This window comes from Enhydra lutris, unplaced genomic scaffold (assembly GCF_002288905.1).
Source record: "Enhydra lutris kenyoni isolate GAN:26980312 unplaced genomic scaffold, ASM228890v2 scaffoldscaffold47, whole genome shotgun sequence".
Lineage (NCBI taxonomy): Eukaryota > Metazoa > Chordata > Mammalia > Carnivora > Mustelidae > Enhydra > Enhydra lutris.
This window is the reverse complement of record NW_019154131.1, coordinates 13,631,464-13,652,477: the sequence shown is the minus strand read 5'-3', so window position 1 is coordinate 13,652,477 and position 21,014 is coordinate 13,631,464. Positions and strand designations below refer to the sequence as shown.

The 21,014-nt window shown below is 37.9% G+C and overlaps 1 protein-coding gene across 1 annotated transcript in view; it reads right to left on the bottom strand.

Annotated features, from left to right (window-relative positions):
• LOC111156589 (ADAMTS like 1) overlaps window positions 1–21,014 on the bottom strand; it is a 934,723-nt gene that overhangs the window by 246,452 nt on the left and 667,257 nt on the right. Inside the window, exons 10-12 of the mRNA XM_022517576.1 lie at window positions 18,392–18,530; window positions 5,313–5,363; window positions 598–802 (exon numbers count right to left, since the gene is read on the bottom strand). Of these exons, the coding sequence (XP_022373284.1) occupies window positions 598–802; window positions 5,313–5,363; window positions 18,392–18,530 (395 nt within the window). The remainder of the gene's footprint in view (window positions 1–597; window positions 803–5,312; window positions 5,364–18,391; window positions 18,531–21,014) is intronic.

Sequence of the window (21,014 nt, the reverse complement as noted above, 5' to 3'; positions counted from 1 at the left end):
CATCTTTCTATCTCTTTTGCCATTTTAAACCTTTTGAATTAGCAGCCAGGAAACCCCAAATAACATATTATTTAAGCTGCTGCAACAGTCTCCCTATGTTCTAGAATGTTCTGCTTTTAATTATCCTACTTCCTCCCTGTTCTACTTATTTTTCCATTTCCATTTCACATTTTTTTTTTCAATGAAAATACAGATAGTTTTAATCAGAATTTACTCTTTACCCTTTTTGGATAAGAAACAAAACCCAAAACCCAACTGTGGTCTACTGAGCTCTATCATCGGAGCAGCTTCTAGACATTGCGGATCAGTCATTTGGCCTCACTGAATCTTGACAGACCCTGGCCTCTCTTTGCCACTTGAGGGAACGTTATGAGAGACAGAGGCTTCTTGGAGTAACTTGAAGAAGTTATGTAAATCTACATGTTTACACCTGGCTATGCTGGGTTTGGGGCGTGCCTATGTCAGGAGCTAAACTGGACGGCTTCTGGACACTTTGAGAGCAGTGGGGAGCTGCCCAGGGTAGCCGGCCGGGTCATGGCGATGAGAGGGAAGAGTGGACTTACTCTCCTAACGAACAAAGAAAGAGGGCACAGTTACCGGAGACCACTCCTGTGCCAGCCATTTAGGACAGTCAAAAATGTTGCAGGGCTGCACGATGGGCATCTTAGGGGTGTACATGCATTTCCACTCTTCCACTGAGGTGACATGCCCCTGGATGTCCTCCTCCACACAGGAAACTGCCCGGCTCTGGATGCCCCCCCCACACGAGGAGGAGCACGCGGTCCACGGGGTGGCCTCCCACCTACAGAAGCAAGGGGAGTCATCAGGGTGGACATGCACATTGCCAAACCTCCTCAGTGACCTTTCCGACCAACCCCGTTCCCAGTGCCTATTGGGGCAATCAGGTTCTGAGAGGCTACGGTCCAGAGATCGGAAAGCCATCTAATGCCTAATAGCGGACGAGGGAGAGCGAAGGATTCAGTGTCAGCAAAAGTGCTCTGGAAACCTCGAAGCTCTGCGCCAAGTGTAAGAAATTACTCTTTTGAGAGCTGTCCACAGGGCGACCTGGGCTGTCTGTAACCTACTCAAAAGATGGCTATTCGGTCCCTCTCCTTATAGTTTGAATATATATTCTGTGTACCATATTCATATTATTTCATATCTTATAAATATATCCTGTATCTATGTTATATATAATATTTAAAATATTTACATATTTAAAATAGATATAATATTTAATATAGATATTTAATATTAGTATTTATAATATTAAAATATAAAAAATATATGTTTACTAAATGTCACTCAATATCTTTGTCAAGATTACAACTGGTTACTCAGTTAACACTAACAGTTTGCACCTAGGCTGTTATTTTCTATTTTCAATGCATTGCTTTATCACTTAGCTTCTGGATACTTTTACATTGAGAAGCTCATGAATGGTGAAGGTAAACCAAACGTTCATCCCCTCTCCCTTGCTTCTACAATCATCAGCTTTGGGACTACATGGATTCAGCACAATTTTGATGTTGAAACTAGCCCATCATTACACTAACAAGCAAAAGTAATAATGTGCGTTATTATCTTCTCATTCCCTAACTGTTGAGGGATACTGGCAGTTAGCATTCCCCGGACAAAGAACTGTGGGAATTGTGAAGAAAGTTTGGTTTGGATTGGAAGGCTGATGGCATTGGAATCTAAAGATACAGTTACCTAAGGGAGAGGATTACAGTATTATCAATAACATTTAAGAGAGTTCCATTGATTTTTTTTTTAGATCTCTACACAGCTCTGAAGCATTTGGACCAGAAGCTGACAGATATTTTTGCCTGATTCTTTTCTCTCCTCCTGCAGATTTAGAGAACATAGAATTTTTAAAAATAGAAATACTGAGACTGAGCCTGTCTTTCCTGCATATGTTCTGCTTGTTGCTGAGGATTGCTAAGGAACTTCAAGATTTCTCTTAGAATTAGGAGGCATATAATTTTAATGAGAGAGAAACAAAATATCCCCAAGTCGATCTATTGGAAAGTTAAATGTAAAAATATTGCACAGGCATACCGTGGAGATAGCAATTATCCTTTAAGTAAGATTTCATGTATATTGGGAACCCGACTTCTCTTTTGCATGAGCGTGGATATGGTGTGTTTCCCAGGTAACAGAGGATTTTCCTCCACATTTTCTCTGCACCGTTTGAGTCTAGGTAACAACTGTCACCTCTATTGCCAACAGCCTAAACGGGCTGCCAAGTACTATATTTTCCCCAGGAGAGACAAAAGAAAATGCTATTATGGGAAAACTGAGGCCCTCTGTTTAGCCCTTAGGAGACTTTATGAGCTCTTTCAAGAGAATGAAGCAGCTCTGTAGAGGGTGTCTCTTGAAAAGGCGAAGACCAATTCTCATTTATCTCCATGTAAATCTCTGGAGAGTTTCCCTCTGTATATGGATAACAGGTCTGATTCAGAATGATATATAAGTACATATTCACATTAGATTTGATCTGACAGTGAAGTGGGAATATGTTTTTGAATGCATATTTAATCTCTTAAAACATTAAGATGCCATAAAAAAAGCACACTTTCTAATTGGTACTCAAACGTCCCTAAACTTGACCCTTCTAAAGAGACAGTGATTAATTTCTGTCTCAACATTTGGACCTGACCCATAGTGTGATTTCACAAACAGGAATAAGTATCCTTTTCAGTGTCAGCGATCACAGAAAGACAAATGATGCTAATATTATTCTAAGAATTTATAATATGGGTCCATCGTACCCATACTTCTATATGTGAAAAATTATTGTGTGATTCTTGCCATAATAATAGGGTTATGAGGAATTTCAAGGCAAAACATGTCTGAGTGCTTTAAAGAAAGTATAATAAAAGCTGAGAGAAGGCATCAGTTAGAATATCTTAAAATAGGGACCAGGTAAGTGCTTGGGGTAGGGGAAATAAAAGCACATATCCAAGATCCCTGCCCTGGAAGAATAAAAAATCAGTTCATATATCACGTATTTTAATTCTGATGGCTTTAAATTTTTTAAACACATAGTATGTTTAAGAAATTCTCAAAACTAAGAGTAATATGGAAAATTTGTGTATGTTAATTATGATTTAATAAGATTCTGTTCTCCTATTATGTTCAGGTATATGTCTCAAAGACTGAAAGCAAGAAAAAAGTCTAAAAATTCCTTAACTTTGCTTTGTTATCTATACTTGTGGTCTAAAACCCATTTAAATAATCAATATGGAAAGCCTTCTGCCTTGATCAGAAGGTAGCTGCCATCTGAGAATCATTTTTGAGCCTCAGTTTTTAACTCTGGATCATTTTGGAGATTCAATTCTTCTTGTAGAAACATATTTGTAGAAATTGCTTCCATTTACTAAGATTTTATCAATTAAGCAGAACTTTAGCAGAATCTAACTTTAGAATTAGCTCAGTAACAGAAGTGCAAGGAGCAGGAAATACAGTCTGTTTATTTGTGATTGTCCTTTCCCATTGTGATGCACGGACAGGCCAATGTGTACACAGGAGAACATTAAGGGGGCCCATTTCAATCTATCATTGAGAATACTGGGCTTCTGACATTTGGGGGAAATCAGAACATATAAGAAATGAAGTTTAACCTAAGACGGCATTAGTCATACCGGAGAAATACAAACAAGAGAAATCACAGATATGAAAGAAACTTAGGAGTGCTATTATAAGAAAAATATAAATTCAACGTTGCTCACCCCTGACACCCAACTTTGCTTTTATGATAAAATATATGGCCTTCCCACAAACAGATATGTGTCCTGTGGATACTTATTTTACAGATAAAGAAACTGAAATCAGATGAAATCTTGGTTCAGTTAAATTCATCTTCTTATATTTTCATTCCATTTCTTTTTTCAAGAAGCATTTACTCTAGAAGTTTGGTTTTGGATCAAGCCAGCAAAATGATCTATCAGCATTCTAAAGTCATTTATCATCTTTATCAATATAGTCATAGAAAAGTGGGAGGGAGCTAACTAATGGTGGGAAAACTTAAAAAGAAAAAGATTCAATGCCCCTCTCTACATGCTACCATTAGGATGGTGAAAAGTGGGTTCTGTACCAGTCACTGGAAATATTTAAGTAGAGGCTGGATGACAGCTTGCACTGGGGTACACGTATTATCTAAATCTCTGTGTGCATACCCGAATGGTATGCACTAAATACACATATGGATATTTGTGCAAATACACTCATTTATAAATGTAGGGCATATGAGCATGATTGCTTGGAAGGAGTAGGACAGGGAAGCCTCTCTGGGGAGCTGAGTTCAATGACCTCATGAGCCCCTGTTTGGATTCCATTTCATGAAGCATTTGGAAATTTTCAATCAAACTTTTTTTTTTTTTTTTTTTTTTTTAGTTCAGAATAAAGTTATTTTCTAGGCTTGGTTTGGTTTGAGATTCAGGAAACTACCATGGATTATTCACACTATTTGTGATCTGATGGAAACTCTGAGTTCTAAAGAGGAGCTGATGCCCTCGAGTCCAAGTGAGCAAAGAGGATAGAGCAAAGGCATCTCCTAGCACAGGGGTTCCATCAAAGCCCGATTCTAATTTATGTTGTCTGGGGACCTGTTTCCAGTGTGGCAGATCACACACTCAAGAACTGGCGTATTTTTGAGCCTCTCCAGTTTTCGTATGAATATATTAATAAAGAGAACAAGGTCTCTTAAAATTTCCTCAGTCACTTTTTTTTTTCTAGTTGAAAAAAGGCCTGTCCTTTAAAAAGGCAGCACAGCACATGGAATTGGGTATTTTGAGAAAAAAATGTCCCCCAAATGTTCTGAACAATAAGGATGGGAAAACATTGCCTTTTGGTACACAATTATAATTTCTCTGCAACACAAAGAAAGATATTTAAAGCCCCTAGGCAGAATAATACCACATCTGGAATCCCACATTTGCAGTTCTGTGATAATGCCTCTGGCAGTGTTTGCTTAACAGTTAGCAACAGGGCTTTAATGCCTAGGGCCCTACTGCAGAGAAACAGAAGAGGACAAACGAGTGAAAGAAAGACACAACATAACCCATACACTGTATCTAATCAGAGTCAATGACTGTGTCCACTTCAATGTAATAGGATCTTATCTTAAAACGGTTTTTGAATGACCAGCTTAGAGTTCGAGCAGAAGCAGAGCTCAGGATAGGTTGCAAAATATACCATCTATCAGCTTACTTTTACAGGAAAACACACAGTCTACAGCTACATAGATACATAAAAGAAGCAGAAGGCTGATTTACTAATTCTAGCATCAGGATGGTTGATTTACGTACCGAGGAAGGGGATGGTAGAGGTCATAAGGCATGATCTGCTTGTATCCGTCACTGTTAGGAACAATAATGCCAACCCTCTGAGTAGAAGGTACACACAATAAAATAAACACTAAATGATTACATTATACAAATTTTGTTAGACAAATGCAAAACAACATTAATAATCATCTCTGAAAACAACACTACAACAGTTCAGTATCTTTATACTCGCAGATGCGTGAGGATGGGGCAAGTTCAAGGGCACCGTTTACTATAATTAGTTCTCTGATCCAAGCAGGAAATACCACTGGAAAGGGTGGTGGCGAGAAAACTTGGCACCTCATCATTAACTATGACACAATAGGCTTGTAAATGTTCTTTAATCCCCCCAATTATACATCCTATGAGGTCATTATTATCATTATTCATGTTACTTCCAGATGCTCCGCAAGCAATTACAGTTACTGTCTCACTCCTGATGAAAGAGAGAGCTCCGTATACGAGTATGTACCTGGGGATTGCCAAAACTTGGGAATGTGCATGAGCAAATACGTTTCTTCCCTTGGCATATCTCAAGATTTTAGTAAATATCTGGAAAGCAGTCACTGGGTTATTGTTATGAAGGGAGAGAGAACGAGCGAATATAGTAGGCAACTAGCAATTAAAGCAAGTTTCCTACCAAGATAAAGGCAGAACACTTAAAATGGATAAAAAATATGAAAAATCATTTTTGTGGTCTATAAAAATGTGATATAATGTTAACCACGATTACAGTGCTGGTTGTGATGGTTGTGACCATTGCTGGTCTATCTGGTGCCCTGGGAAACATGTGAGATTCAGAGACAGTCTAAAGGAGCCATAAGAAATGACTTTATAGGGTATATGGCTAATGGATTCATAAGAAATGATATTATTGGCTGTGTGGAAATCCCCAGAGGCCTTATGGACACTAATAAACTACATTAAACTGCCTCACTGATTTCAGCTAAAGCTTCTAATTGGCAAGATTTTCTTGCAGCGTCCCCTGGCTTGTGGAAGATTTATGATGAATTGGTCTCAGATAAAAGGGCTAGTATAATAGACCCTCCGTCAAGAGTGGGAGACAGAAAGGGCTCAACACACAGCTGTCACTGTGGTACAGAACAGGGTAGGGCATGAGCAGAAGAGACGTATTTTGCAACTGACGAGTGATGGGAAGTCCTTCTTTTGAATAATGAAGGAACTCACATAGCCTCTATGTATCCCTGGGGGACAAGGATGGGTGTATATTTATATATCCACATTTGATATAAATGTTGATGTTTTTATTTAAATGAATAAACTAAGGCTTCAATTTTAATTTCATTCTCTGATATAGGATGACACAATATATTCTTTTTATTTTTTTAATTAATTTTTTATTAACATATAATGTATTATTAGCCCCACAGGTACAGGTCTGTGAATCGCCAGGTTTACTCACTTCACAGCACTCACCATAGCACATACCCTCCCCAATGTCTATAACTGAACCATCCTCTCCCTACTCCCCTCCCCCCAGCAATCCTCAGTTTGTTTTGTGAGATTAAGAGTCTCTTATGGTTTGTCTCCCTCCCAATCCCATCTTGTTTCATTTTTTCCTTCCCTACCCCCAAATCCCCCCACTATGCCTCTCAAATTCTCCATATCAGGGAGATGATATGATAATTGTTTTTCTCTGACTGACTTATTTCGCTCAGCATAATACCCTCTAGTTCCATATACGTCATTGCAAATGGAAAGATTTCATTTCTTTTGATGGCTGTGTATTCTTTTTTGATGGCTAGCAAATCTTAGCTTTTGGGTAAAATGGGTGAACTCGGGTGGATCAGATAAAAACAGCACTGACTTGAGATCATCATAAATAAGAGGGAGTGATAAAGAGGGTACTTTCTGAAGAAATGACTGAAAGGTACGAGGATACATGAAAGAAATTAAATTTAAAGGACAAGGGGAAACAAAGCTATGAAAAATAGATATGTATTCCCAGAAGAGACAACCATTGGCATATTAATTTACTTGTTTATCTTACATGACTGAATTTTCTATATTTATCTGTATGATTAAAGTTTTTGTACTCATTTGCTAGGCTAGATTTTCATTGTGTATGGATGGGCATCTCCATAAAGTAAGAATATTCATGAAACTCGATGCTGCCTTTTGAATAAAGTCAAAATCCCGTAGCTCTAACAGAAAAATGGAATGGATCCTAACATTGAACTTTTCTCCCTGTTTTTCCAAGTTAGAGAATGTTCCTCTTCTTTTCTGCCTTCTTCTGACAGAAAAATTAAATGTGAAAGACTGATCCTATCTTTTATTATAATCATGTGCTCTCTTTCCAATAATTCTTTTTTTAAAAGATTTTATTCATTTGACAGAGAGAGAGAGAGATTTCAAGTAGGCAGAGAGGCAGGCAGAGAGGGAGGGGGAAGCAGTCTTTCCGCTGAGCATAGAGCTCAATGCAGGGGCTCAATCCCAGGACCCTGAGAACATGACATGAGCAGAAGGCAGAGGCTTAACCCACTGAGCCACCCAGGCACCCCTCTAATAATTCTTATGTCTAGTAGTTAAGAGAATTTTCTTTTTAAAGGAGCTATATTTTTTAAAAAAATTCCAACCTTCCAAAGTTCTTCTAATAACTTTGGATATACATCTAATAGAAGTTAATTAAGAAATCATCGAATTGACTTAACTATTATATTTGAGCTAACCCAAGCATTTTTACTCACGCCAACACCACCTTCTAAATGCAAAATGCAGTTTGTTGTCTTCTCTTCTGAAAAATTTTACAGCTATGATTTGTTATCCTCAGTACTAGAATGAACACTGCATATCTCTGCCAATTGATTTATCAGCTGATGATATTTAAAATGGAGTCAGTGGCATTGAAGAAAACAGGCTAGAAGAGAAGGGGAATAAAAGGGGGTGCATATAGAATTTAAGATGTTGGGCTCTGCTTTGGACTGATTTAGAAATTGTGTTTTTGTTTGCACAAGGACCTCTAAACCTGGATTCAGCAAAACTATAGCTGTATTTGTCTTTCTATGGCATGGGTCATGGTGAAGACTCATAAAATCATTCTGGGCACCTGTGAAAACAGAAAGATATCAAAACAATGGTGCTCTGTCCAGTCTTGTTAATGTATGCTCCTGTGCATGGGCTCTGCTCTCTCTAGGGGTTCGTGCTATGGCCTTGGCCTTTCACCACACTGTCACAGAAGGGTAGGCACTATGGCCTAAATGTAACTTCCTATTGCTTACCTTTAAGACACTTGGTCTTTTTCTTAGGCAAAGTGTACATATTGAGGAATGATGAAAAGGATGCCGTTCAGGGACCTTAAGAAGCTCTTCCTGTGTTCAGGGCTTGATGCGTGTGTGTGTGTGTGTGTTGTATGTGTGCATATGCAGGCATTCAGACATGATAGGTGGGAAGTCATGGAGGAGGCAAAAACAATTTTAAAAAATGATTACAAGAGAAGATGTAAGAAACAGTTGGTTTTGGGCAAAACCATACATTCTTCAATGCTCTAACGATCGTGATCACACATGCACTTCTTACACTGGGCAGCGACCTGACTCCATTGGACTCTCCAACATCAGAGATTATGGTGGGAAAATGAGAAGATGAGGAAGAGGTCATTCTCGACTCAAGGGGTGTCAGTAGAAAAAAAACAGGGTACCTCATCCTCTCAAGGCACACACCTTGCTGAACTGTCCAATGATGGAAGAATGCTTCCATGTTAAGACAGACTCATGTAATGAAATATTATGCAGTCATAAACATGAAGCCTTTTGAACTATTTTTAATGACATAGAAAATGTTCAAACATTAACGGTAACTAAAGAAAATTCAATGCAAAGTAGAACCTACCATGTGAACCACAATACTAAGAAAATTCATGTGCTCATAAATCTATATAATCACTTTCATAGTTCATATATATGTCTATGTGTGTGTAAATAACATATATACTTATTTATATGTATTTACACATACATATGTCAAAGAAATATACTAGGAAAAGATAAAAACAGTTGTTAGTTCCTGGTGTTTGCCTTTGTATTTTTACATTTTTCTGTTTTCCAAGTTTTCTATAATGTATAGTCACAAGAATTAAAATATTTAAGCAAGACAAAATACAAGTTTGAGAAGGTATAAGGCAGGAACATTTAAAAATATGATATAAATGGATGAAATGAGACCATCACCTCAAATTCCAAGTGTCACTTAAAGTTTATTGAGTCTGTTTTGAAATAATCTCAGAAGCTATTTTAGAACAATATCCTTGACTTTAAATGGCTTCAAAATCAATCCATATTCAGGCTCACACTATTTAGCAAATTTCTCTCTCCAAGAAAAATCCTAATGAACTATCTCTATGAGAGCCTAATTTGTGGGGTTCTGGGTTCTTTCTATAATGGAAATGACACATAACAAGTCCTTTTGGTGTTAAATGTCCCTTTCTGAGAATCTCTGATGACCTCTTTCTTCTTCTCCTGAGCTGCAGACTTCCAGACAGCTGGATACGCTCTAGCTTTGTCAAGCTCAACGTGTCCAGATAGTTCATTATCTTCCCCTGTGATCACGGTTAGTGTTCAGACACTACCATCTTCCCACCCATCCAGGCTAGAATCTACAGGATGTCTTTGGTTGCTTCTCCTTCCTGTGCTTCCTACTGGAACTCAGCTCTGCCAGTTGGGAAGTCTGGCCACGCACATCTCCTTGTGACACAAGTTTGGGGCCTTTTGCAGTGGTCAGCTAATAGATTTCTGCCTGCAGGCACTGTCTGCTTCAACCCAGCCTCCTCACTGCTGTCATAGAAACCAGCATTTTATTTCCCAGCTCAAAAATCTTAAGTGGCTCCATGATACCCAGTGAAATTTCTTAGTCAAGGTCTATCTCTTCTAAAGCCTGTCTTTAATTTCCCTCTCAACATCTGGCCAGAAATTCACTCTTCCTCTTCCAAAAACCCACTGCACTAACTCTGCTCATCACTTTTAAGTTTCTACTAAGTTCTAATTATGTATAACTTTGCTTTAGTTTAATATCATGGGGCAGAATCCATATTGGTTCTCTACTGGATCTCTTAACACCATGCCCTGGGCAGAGGCAATTAGTGCATATTCGCTAAAGGAAGTCATGCTGTTGGTATGCAGACACAGAGGCAAGCAGTACCATCCAGAATTAAAGCAAATAAACAGAACCAGGTCAAAGAAACTCCCCAGCCAACTGTCACTCACTGGGCACATTTTTAGTCTCATTCCTTGCCTTCCTCTAGCTCTGCCATCTGTGCAAGGGGGATAAACAGTTTTGGGGGTGAGGGGTTGGAAGTTAAGGAAGGCTGCTCTGGTAGCAGAGGTGATTGGGGGATTTGGGGAGGAGAGAAGACAGCTTAATGACACCTGTGCTTCTAGCTTGCTTGGCTTAACTCTGCATCTCTTCCATTGGGTATCTTCCAGAAATAGCCATGACAGCTCAAAAAGCTCTCCTCGTTCCTGTCTCATTGTCTTTCAGGTACCATGATGCTTTGTCACTATATAATTCTCTCTGGGCAGTGCTGGGCCCCAGTTCCTGGTTGATTTTGCTTTGCCTTTGCCATGGTAGCAAGCATCGAATCTGTACCAGTTAGGCACACCATTAAAAAAAATGAATGAAATTGTGGGTGGTAGAGGGAGCAATGGCACAGGAGAGAGTATTTTACCTTTTCTTGACAACTCTGGGGCAACAGAAACCCATCTCTTCCTAAGCAACAGTTTAGGATGGGGCAGGAAAGAAGTGACCAAAAGTTGGAAAAGACATAAGCGTTCATGTTTTCCTGGGTCGTAGAGCACAAAGGATCATGGTATAATAAGGAAAAGGACCCCCTGAGGAGCTGGGAAACGGACAGTCAGTTCTCCTCTCTGTCACTGTCTGTGATCTTGAGGGCCTTACATTTGAATTTCTGCCACAGCTAAGGACTGGATGAAATCAGGAGTTTTAAGATAAAGTAGCAGCGGGGGCTCGGAAACCCATCTCATGGAGCTCTAGCTCACCTCTCCTCTTCCTAGTGGCTGCTGGAGGCAGAACTTGCAGCTCTGTGGACCACAAATTGAAAACTACTGAACTAGGTGATTATCTCAAAATCTTTCCTACTCTAATATTTGGTGACTTCTTAAAGCACCACGGGCCTTCCTAAGCAAGATGAGATCCAGCAAATGAGAAAATATTCTGTAAAGAGGTCACTATCTTTTTTTAAACCATTGTACCTACTAGGCAACATTCATTTATCTTTTGGACCAGACCAAAAGAACCCTGTCCATCATCCAGGCTTTGAAAACATTTTAAGGCACATATTCATTTTTCTGCAGTAAAATCCACTGGGGAGTTTTTGATCATTTGACCCCATATATTAAGATTTCCTCACTTTGCTATTTCTGTGGTTCATATTCTTGATATTAATGAATGCAATTCCTGAACTGCTTTTAAGTAAGTGGGACTAATATTTCTTTGGGGTTTATCTCTTCCTCTACTTCCTCAAGTGATTGGTCACCTTTTGGATGGAGTAAACATCAGTATTTATGCTTCTATAAAAGAGGCTTGTCTAACCTGGGTGTGTAGTCTTTTCAAAGACCCAGAGGACTGAACTTCGCATAGACATGCAAAGTTGTCAGTACTGTACTGGTTGTGGGGGTCTATGTTGGGCTTAAATCGGATATTATGGGGTGCTTATGGGCATCATGAAGAATAAGGTATCAGTAGCATGAATCGGGTCAGCTGAGTTTCCATTCTAGGGAAGGTTAAGTCTGGAACTGGAAGCACTTAGATTTACAACACAACTTTCTTTTGCACAATCTAACCTAGGGGCAGATCCCTCAACCTCTTTAGCCTTCAGTTTGTTTATCTGGAAATACAGATAATAATCTCTGTTTTGCTAACCTCCCAGGGATTGTAAAACTGAATTGAGATAATGGATATGAAAGCTCTTTATAAACTTCATAAAGAAGTAATGTTGAGCATGTCATTTTATAGGTTTGGCTCTCAATTTGATAATGATAGCTGACTTCTGTTGAGTGCTTGGCACCTTGCTAAGAGCTTTATGTATATTATCTCATTTAATCCTCATAGCTACTCTCCTACAGGAATATTTTACTCATTTTACAAGTAGCAAAACTCAGGTCTAGAGAAGAAAAGAAGTTACCAGTTAGTAAAGCCAAAGTGAAGGAGGTTAAAATGGAGGATGATGCTAATACCTGTTACATTAACTTGCAGGTTAATTAAGAGAACTGCATAAATAATTACACATTTCAAAAGTGTAAGAGGTACTGTAACAAGTGATTATCATTATTGGTAGTCATGAGCTGGTCTGGTAGAAGGACTGAACCGCCCCAATAATGGAGTTACAAACTGATTGTCTGATGATGTGTGTGAGAATGTCACTAATAACTTGGAAGGATATGGCCACGCATCCTAAAAAGAACCAGAACTCCACTTTTTTACCTCATTAGAGATAATGAATGAAAGTGGACACGGGATTTTATGGTGATCTTTCTTCTCGTTTACTCATTAGCGTCTCAGAGCAATATATTCAAATGAGGTTGATTGAACAGAAGTTGGTACTTTTCTAAATCACTTACATCTTGTAGCAAAACAAAAAGACTTCGAAGACAAGGAAAACATTTCATTATACTTTAATTGCTAACGAGGCAACCATTTTCTAGCCCTTACACTGAGTTCTCCTTTTTTGGTGACTTGACATAAATCCCATTAGAATTAAATGGCAATGTCTCACAGCTGGTTAAATGGGGATTATTAGGCAGTTGCATGTTGCGATTTAAATTATCTTAATTTCTCATGGTTGTTGTATTTTAAAACTCTGATACAGGTGATTTACTTTGATGAAGATTTTTTTTTAAGGAATTCATGTCTCTTGCTGTTAAAACAACAGAGAATTCCATTTCTAGACCCATAGAAAATTCTGCGGTCCCATCTTTTTCTGGTCATGGAGGAGAAAGCTACTTTCTGGAAAGTTTAGCAGTTTCTCTCTGAGGTAACACCAACATTATCATAATCATGATTTTAGTCATAATAGCTGTAGCAACTAACATTTCTGAGGGCTTGTCATGTGTCAGACATTCTGCTAAGCTCTTTAAATATCTTAGAGCATTCATTCCTCATGATGACCCTGTGAGGTAAGTACTGTTATTTTCCTCATTTCGCAGGATAAAAGATGGAGACTTAAAAAGATGGAGATAAAAGATGGAGAACAAGTAACTGGCCAAAGGGTACTCAATCAGTAAATGGCAGAGTCAGGATCCCAAGCCAGCCTCTTCACTCCAAAGCTCCCCTCCTAACCACCAGTCCGCACTGCCATTGGACTAGTTAGTCACCAAGTTAGCGTGACCAAGTTTTTACATGCCCACTACACATAATGGCTCTCGCGATGCAGATTATTTCTTTAAAGTTGTATTAAGATTCAATCTGAGATTTTGTTTGCAATTTGGATCATGGCCAGGGATGACTTACGCAGTTTGCTGTCAAATTAAATGGAGCTGGACAAAAAAGTCCACTGGAATGCACCAAGAATGGCCGCTTGGGACAAACATGTTTGGGCATTTCCTTAGGACTATTGCTCTGAATCTCTTGAGGGAAGGGGGAATCTGGATGCATTTTCGGCAAGGAACAGATTTGTTTGCTAATGATTGTGATCCTGATAGTGTGATGAGTGAGAACTTTTTTCACTTTTCCAACCCTTGCCAATTTAAGCCCCCTTCATTACTGCCTTGGAGGGAACACAGGAGACCCGTGCCAGAACAGATCCGCAAAGGTGCGTCTCTGATCTTCTCACAAACAATGTCTTGCACAATTTCCCCCAGACAGCATTAACAGTCATTCTGGTCTCATAGACTGAGCTGTATGAGGCCAAATGTAGTATAGCTTACATTTAAAGCCCCTCTGAAAACATAAGGTGCTTATGAGCTGAACTAAAACAATGCCTTTTTAATTATTGCAGAACCGTAGGCATCACATGATGGATTTTAGCCTTCACCTGAGAGGCAAAGATGATATAAAGCACTGCACAAACAAACAGAAAAAGGCATTAAAAAAATTTCTCTGTGGTGTAAGACAGAAACTTAGAGTAATTATGGCAGGCACGAGAGAGGAATTTACATTCAGTTAGATTCTAAATGTCTTAGTGACACGGGAAAGGGTCCATACTCTTGGGTGAAAAGAATGCAGTAGAAAACAAATGAAACAGTAGATCCCTGACTTATAGGAGGGAAACGCCTCTGGACTTCTGGGCATACCGTAGCTGGGACCACCACCGGAACATTGGAGAGAGCCTATGATGGGAATAGTGATGTCATAGCTCTGAGCCACCAATGGGAAACAGTCTTAATTTTAGCTAAAAGCCATTAAATTTTTACCTTCACTCTCTCTTCCCCTCTATTAGAAGTGTTAACTTTTGGCTTCCTTTTTGAGACCACTCTTGGCTAGGAAACAAACCATTTTACCACTTCATAAAAATGACTGCGTAAAAGACACCAGCAGAGAGCAACAAAAGCTCTCTTGGGATGGAACTTCTGGCAGCCAGGTAGGCTCAAATGTTGGTCTAGTAGTAGAAGGGACTCATATTCCTGCCTCAGCAAAATGTCAAGTTACTACATGTCATGGATATTCAGGCTTGCTTTAGAATAGTGGAAACCAAGAACGCTAAATCACTGAATTCCAAGTGTCCACTGTACACAGTATGACCTCATCTATGTTACAGCCTATAGACAAGACTGGAAAGAAACATAGCAAAAGCATTAACACTGGTGATTTGTGGGCACTGGAGATTGTTAGTGGGGTTTATTGTGTTCATTATGGGCTTTTAACTCATCGACATTTCTTAGTTAGCATTAAGCACCAGAAAAAAATAAAAGCCATAAAAACATAAAAATTATCTTGAAAACAGGGGTTAGGTGTCAACCATCTCCTTAGCTTCAAGAACCATTAGATGAGCCAATCCATAACCATGTGAACCAGAGGATATTGTCTGTGAGTGAAACGAGTAGGGAATGTCATTTGGTTCACTAGTTCAACTATAAACACTTAGTTATTACAAAGTAAATTACTGCAAACAACAAGGCTGTTTTGGTAAACAAAAAAAAAAAATTGGGCATCAAGGATTATGGCAAATGGTCGTCATAGCTAATTTATTTCTGGTTTGTTTTAGTTTCAGATGTGTAGCAATGAGAGAATTCCTACTATCACAGAGAAGCAGATATGTAATGGTAAGTTTTAAACAGCTCATCCTGCAATCTTAGGATACTTATTTTTCTGGCCAAATAGACATATCGAAGAACTTAAGGATGAGGGCAAAAAGTAGTTACTTTGGTGGGATAACATTTTTATAACTGTTCCAACAATGCTTATAATTTAGCTGAGCTTGAATTAGTTAAAATTAGTTTAACACGTTTGACTATATGAACTTCCTGTGAGTTCTTGTTGAAAAACACTTCAAAATATATCAAATGAAATTCAGGGAGGCGACTCTGTGGAGTGACAGGTTCTGTAGACCAAGTCTGAACACTGCTAACTTAATGCAACAAACAACCCTCTTACCCCCATTTCGTGGGTGAGAAAACTGAGGTCCAGAATGAACCAAGGGCTCCAGACCAATTATTTAGTGCACTTTTTGCTGTCCATGGTACTTCCCAGGATTGACAGGCAATAAACTTGGCTATGTGAATGGGGTTTTGCTTTCAAATAATACATAACAGGCCCCCAATCCTAGTCTCACACAAGTAAAGTGAATAACTACCTCAGGGGCTTGATAAAAGGAATTTCTTTTGGAATTAAAAAAATATCTGACTGTCGGTACTAAGGACGTCTACATTTTCCCTTTTGGGGGTTTCTAATTTTAGACACAAAGGCGATAGTTTAATATCATTGTGTCACTCCTGATTTGACTATGAGGCAGTTATATCTGTAGTTAGAAAGCAGTTTCTTGAGGGTTTGAGTGTGATGTCTAAAGGGAGCGCAGAAGTTTGTTACACAGTAACACAGTTTGTTACACAGTATCTTCTTCTCTGGAACCATCACTTCTGTTTTCTTTTGGAATTCAGAAAAGTTGCTTTGACCCCAGGTATGCAAATAAGGACAATGAATTTCCCAGTGATCCTGAAGTATCTTAACCTTGGGGCAGCAAATCTACATTTCCTAAAGAGGAAATCTTAAATCTCTCCTACTGTTAAGTTTTAATTTTTACAGCTTTGTTTAATTACCTCTGCAATAAAAGAGCAGCTTCCTGACATTTGCCTCTAACTTACTTCTTCATTCTCCTTTCTCAGTTTTTTTTTTTCCTTAATAGCCACCTGTCCCAACATTTATACATGTGCTGTATTAGATGTTTTAAAATAACATAGGATGGAGACAAAGCAAAAATTTCAGAGGCAAACCTCTTTCATTATAACATGGCCTTTTGCTTTTGGATAATAAGAAATAGGCCGCAAGTGTGACTCTGACAGAGGAGATAGATAAAAATCAGGAGCCAAAAAAAAAAAAAAATGAGTAAATTATAAACATTTTCTTAAAATTGTTAACAAAATACTTTTATCTCACAACTGTCTTCCACAGTCATCTCTTTATCGGAGTTTTTTTTCCCCAGTTGTGGGAGTGAATCCCTCATTTCTCCTAGAAATTTACACACAAATTATCATGAAAACGGGTAAAGACTTTCAAAGTCTTCCTCTGGCTGAGCCACCTGTCTGAATTAGGATAACTATGCTTTTCTGCATAACTGGTCTTCTGGTATAGATATAAAAGATGTATAATAAGAAGAAGAATTTAAAAATAGGGTTGAATTGCATTAGTTATAATTATCTTGGCTAAAAGTGCTTCATACTCTTAATATTTCCAAAATAAAAAAAGTCCAAGCAAAATTTTAACACCTCATTCAGTTTTTAAATCACTTCCAATTTTCAATACATAATTATCTGGTGTAACATGAACCTAAACTAAATTAAACCTCACCTAAATTATATAATTATAAAATATTGATTCTGTGTCTTTAATGGAAACCTATTAGTCAGAGTTCAGTTTTATGAGCTAAGTATTTGAAATAGGCAATTTTGCATCACATGTAGAATTTGGAATCCATGAATATGAATCAGAGTACAAGAAAATAAACTTTGGGAAGTTAACAGCAGAAAACAAAACTTCAAAGTGATTTTCATGCATGTTGCTCATGTACTATTTCAACTATCTCAAGTTTTATTTTTATGTATCTATACTTACTAAACTATGATTTAAAAGTAATATTGAGGTGTTTCTCAGAAATCCAAGGAGCTGGGGGAAGGATTTTTAATCTTTTGGTGTTCACGATCAGCTTTGCAGAAGAATTTTTTTTTTTTTAATTTCTTCTCTCCTATGTATGGATAAGGAAACTGATAAAGAGATCTACCAGGAAGTGTTGCAACTACAAAGGCGAATATCACACCACAGATAGACTGCTGACCTGTACTTTTATGACTCGTCATCATCTGAGATGTTTCATTAATCAATCTGATTCTTAAATCTAATTGAGGGCCAGTTGTGGTTTCCAAAAAGCCATAGCTGACAGTGAAAATGTCAGGTGCCTCTTTAGAGCTTCTAATTTAAAAGACCTTTAAGAAAAATCTGACTATTGACAATAACTCCTGCTTTCTCCTTAACAAAGGCTGAGTTTATTAAAATTAGAGTTATGGACCACCCCTGGCTCAAATGGGTCAGCTGTGGTCCTTGAATATGGTCTGCATTGATCACGTCAAACTCCAGTGACGGAGTTAAAATGGAAAGACTCCTGGGAAGACCATGCCACCACACTGGCCTGGACCTTGTTAAGGAGAGACAGAAGTACCAGAATCAAAATAAATCAGAAGAGAAAATAATGCTTAAGGGAGTTCCCCAAGTGGAGAATCTGTAGACCCTGAGAGGGCGTCATCTAGCTTCAAGACTGAGGGGCATGGGTAACCAATAATGCATGATTAGGAAGCGATGCTTATTTTTCATTAAAAGATTTAAGAAGCTTAGCAGGAACACGATTTATATTTATGACAAATAAACTGGTAAATTTGACTGACCTGGCTGGGCAAGGATCCAAGTTGCACTCTTGAAGTTTGGGTTTGGGTTTGACGTTCTCCGGGTAATAGTGGCAGTACTGATCAGCAACCACACGGTTGCTCCGAAGATCATAACACTCGGCCGATGTCAGCTGGTAACCTGTAGTATCAAACCATCCAGGCAAGTTTAAGACACACAAACCATGGTAAAATATAATGCAATAGACTTCTTTATGCTTTTTGGCCATCTCACATTAATGGAAATTCTTCCCCAATGGTTCAGCAATTTCCAGGACAAAAGACAGATAAATGGGAGGCTCATTAATTTTTGCAGACCTCAAATATTATTTTTCCACTCGAATTTTAACAATTAAATTTTACTCTAAGGTTCGGATTATGGAAGGGCAGAGCTAGGTAGTAAGACTCTGCTGTAAATCCTTCCTTATTAATTTGCTTTGTATAATCTGAAAGTGTAACAGAGATTTCTGTATCCAAAAAAGATGATCGGTGTTTATTTGCCAAGCATTAAATTTTGCAAGGATGCAAAACTGCCTCCATTGTATCTGGGGCATTAGGGAGAATAAACTCCCAAATCAATAGCATAAACTCTAACACCGCTCCCCTGGATGAATGGGGGATAATGGGATTCAGCGCAAGACCAGGTCTTGCCAGCCACCTGAGAGTATCATCTTTGTCTATACTCAACCTGAGTGGGTTTGGTTGAGTAAATGTAGGATGAATCCCTCCAGAGCAACACCACCACCACCAACAATAATAGGACTCCCCTAATGTTCAGTTTCTTCTTCACCTGAAATCCTTTGCCATTGCTCCTTAAATTTAGTCTTTAGCTGATATTTTTTAGTTTCTGTGCACACATTTCCACTGTTTGGAGAATTCTTTTAAAAAATAGCATGGCTGAGTACTACCTAGTAGCATTCAAGATGTGTGAGACCTTTCCCACCTGCCTCTCTCTCATCTTGTGCGTTTCTGGTGAGACGGTGATGAAGACTGAGATTCTTAGCATGAAAAACAAAAGTACATGAGGAATTTTTTTTTTTTTTAACTTAGGCTTTTGTGTTTTCTAACCCTAATCAACCTCCAAAATATATTCTCCCTGGCAGGTGGTTGAATATTGTTATTGCTAGATATGTGTTACCAAGTTAGAATTAGAGTAATTAAAGACTTGCCAAAGATTTTAGGAAATCAGAAGAAAGCTTATAAAACCAGATTTCCTGGCTTGGGGCTGTGTTCTCAGACCACCCACAAAAATTAATTGTTCATTAAAGACCCAAAAAAAGACCTTTTAACAATTTTACTGTAAAGATGAAAAGCATGGAAAGTAATAGGTAAGAACACATGTTCCATTAAGCTTTTTATTTTATAAGAAAATCAAAGAGAAAAATCACCTTGTAAATAGTAAGTATACTTTTATTTTTCAATTATATTATACTCTAAAGCAGATAATGTTATGATAAACTAAGCATTTTATAATTAAAATTATAACTTATAATTTTATAATTGAATCATTTTATATTTTTTATAATTTTATAATTTTCCATATAATAATTTCTACTCAAGGACAGAATTTATCATGTAGTAAAATGTGGGCATAAGCAACAAGTAAATCATAATTTGTCAGCTTACAGATGTTGTTTTCAGGCTATAGGAGAGTTTGTGAAATGAAGGTGTAGGACAAAAATGAAATAAATGACCAAAATGGCCAGATAATTGTGTTTTCAAGCAATTCACAAGGTAATTGGATTATCAATTGTTTCTTTACACTTAGCAAGATGGTCAACCCCTTGAATGTGGAACCAAAAATACAAAAGGGAACTCAGAGATCATTTCTTCACTCATTTTCCAAGCTGTGGTCCACGAAGCAGGAGGAAAGCTAATTTCCACATGACTCCTATCTTCATTTTGAGTAATACTCCTTTTATCTGGGCTTCCTAGTAAGATTTCCTTTGAAGCAAGGGTTTGATTGCTCAAAACATTTGAAGACCACTAATGCTTCTCCTTCACTAAGATGTGAGGGAAATAAAGCTGAGAGGAGTTGGATATATATGAATCTAACAGGAATTGCTTTATTATACAGCAAGGCATCGCCAGGGTTACTGAAATTATACTCCATCAGCAGCTCTATGTGAAACAGACATAGTGGGCATATTACTCAATTGTTACTTCTCACAAAGCATGGCTTGCATTTAAAAAAGAAAAGAAGAAAAATAATTGTTTGGATTTCTTTCTTCGAAACTATTTCCTCTGCTAGTCATTAACAGGTGTATCAAAATAACATATTCTCATGAAACATCCAACTAATTGGGATTTTACTTTTTATAAAAGTCATCTTTCTCTTCTGGACAGACAAAACAAATGAAAACACTATTTTGTTGAAATGCTTAGAATGTCAAATTAATAGTTATTTAACAACCAAGTAGAAGCACGTGAAGGTCTTTTTGACTAACTGCTTTTAAGCTAAAACCCAATGTTATTCTTAGAACCTCATTTTTGGGGGTGTGTTCATATTATGCTGATGAAGATGAATTATTTCATGTGTTCTTACTGTCTAAAAAATTAATAGGTAATAGTTTGTCTCTATTTTGAGGTACCATCCTTTTCTCTTGTCAGAATAATCTAGTGATAC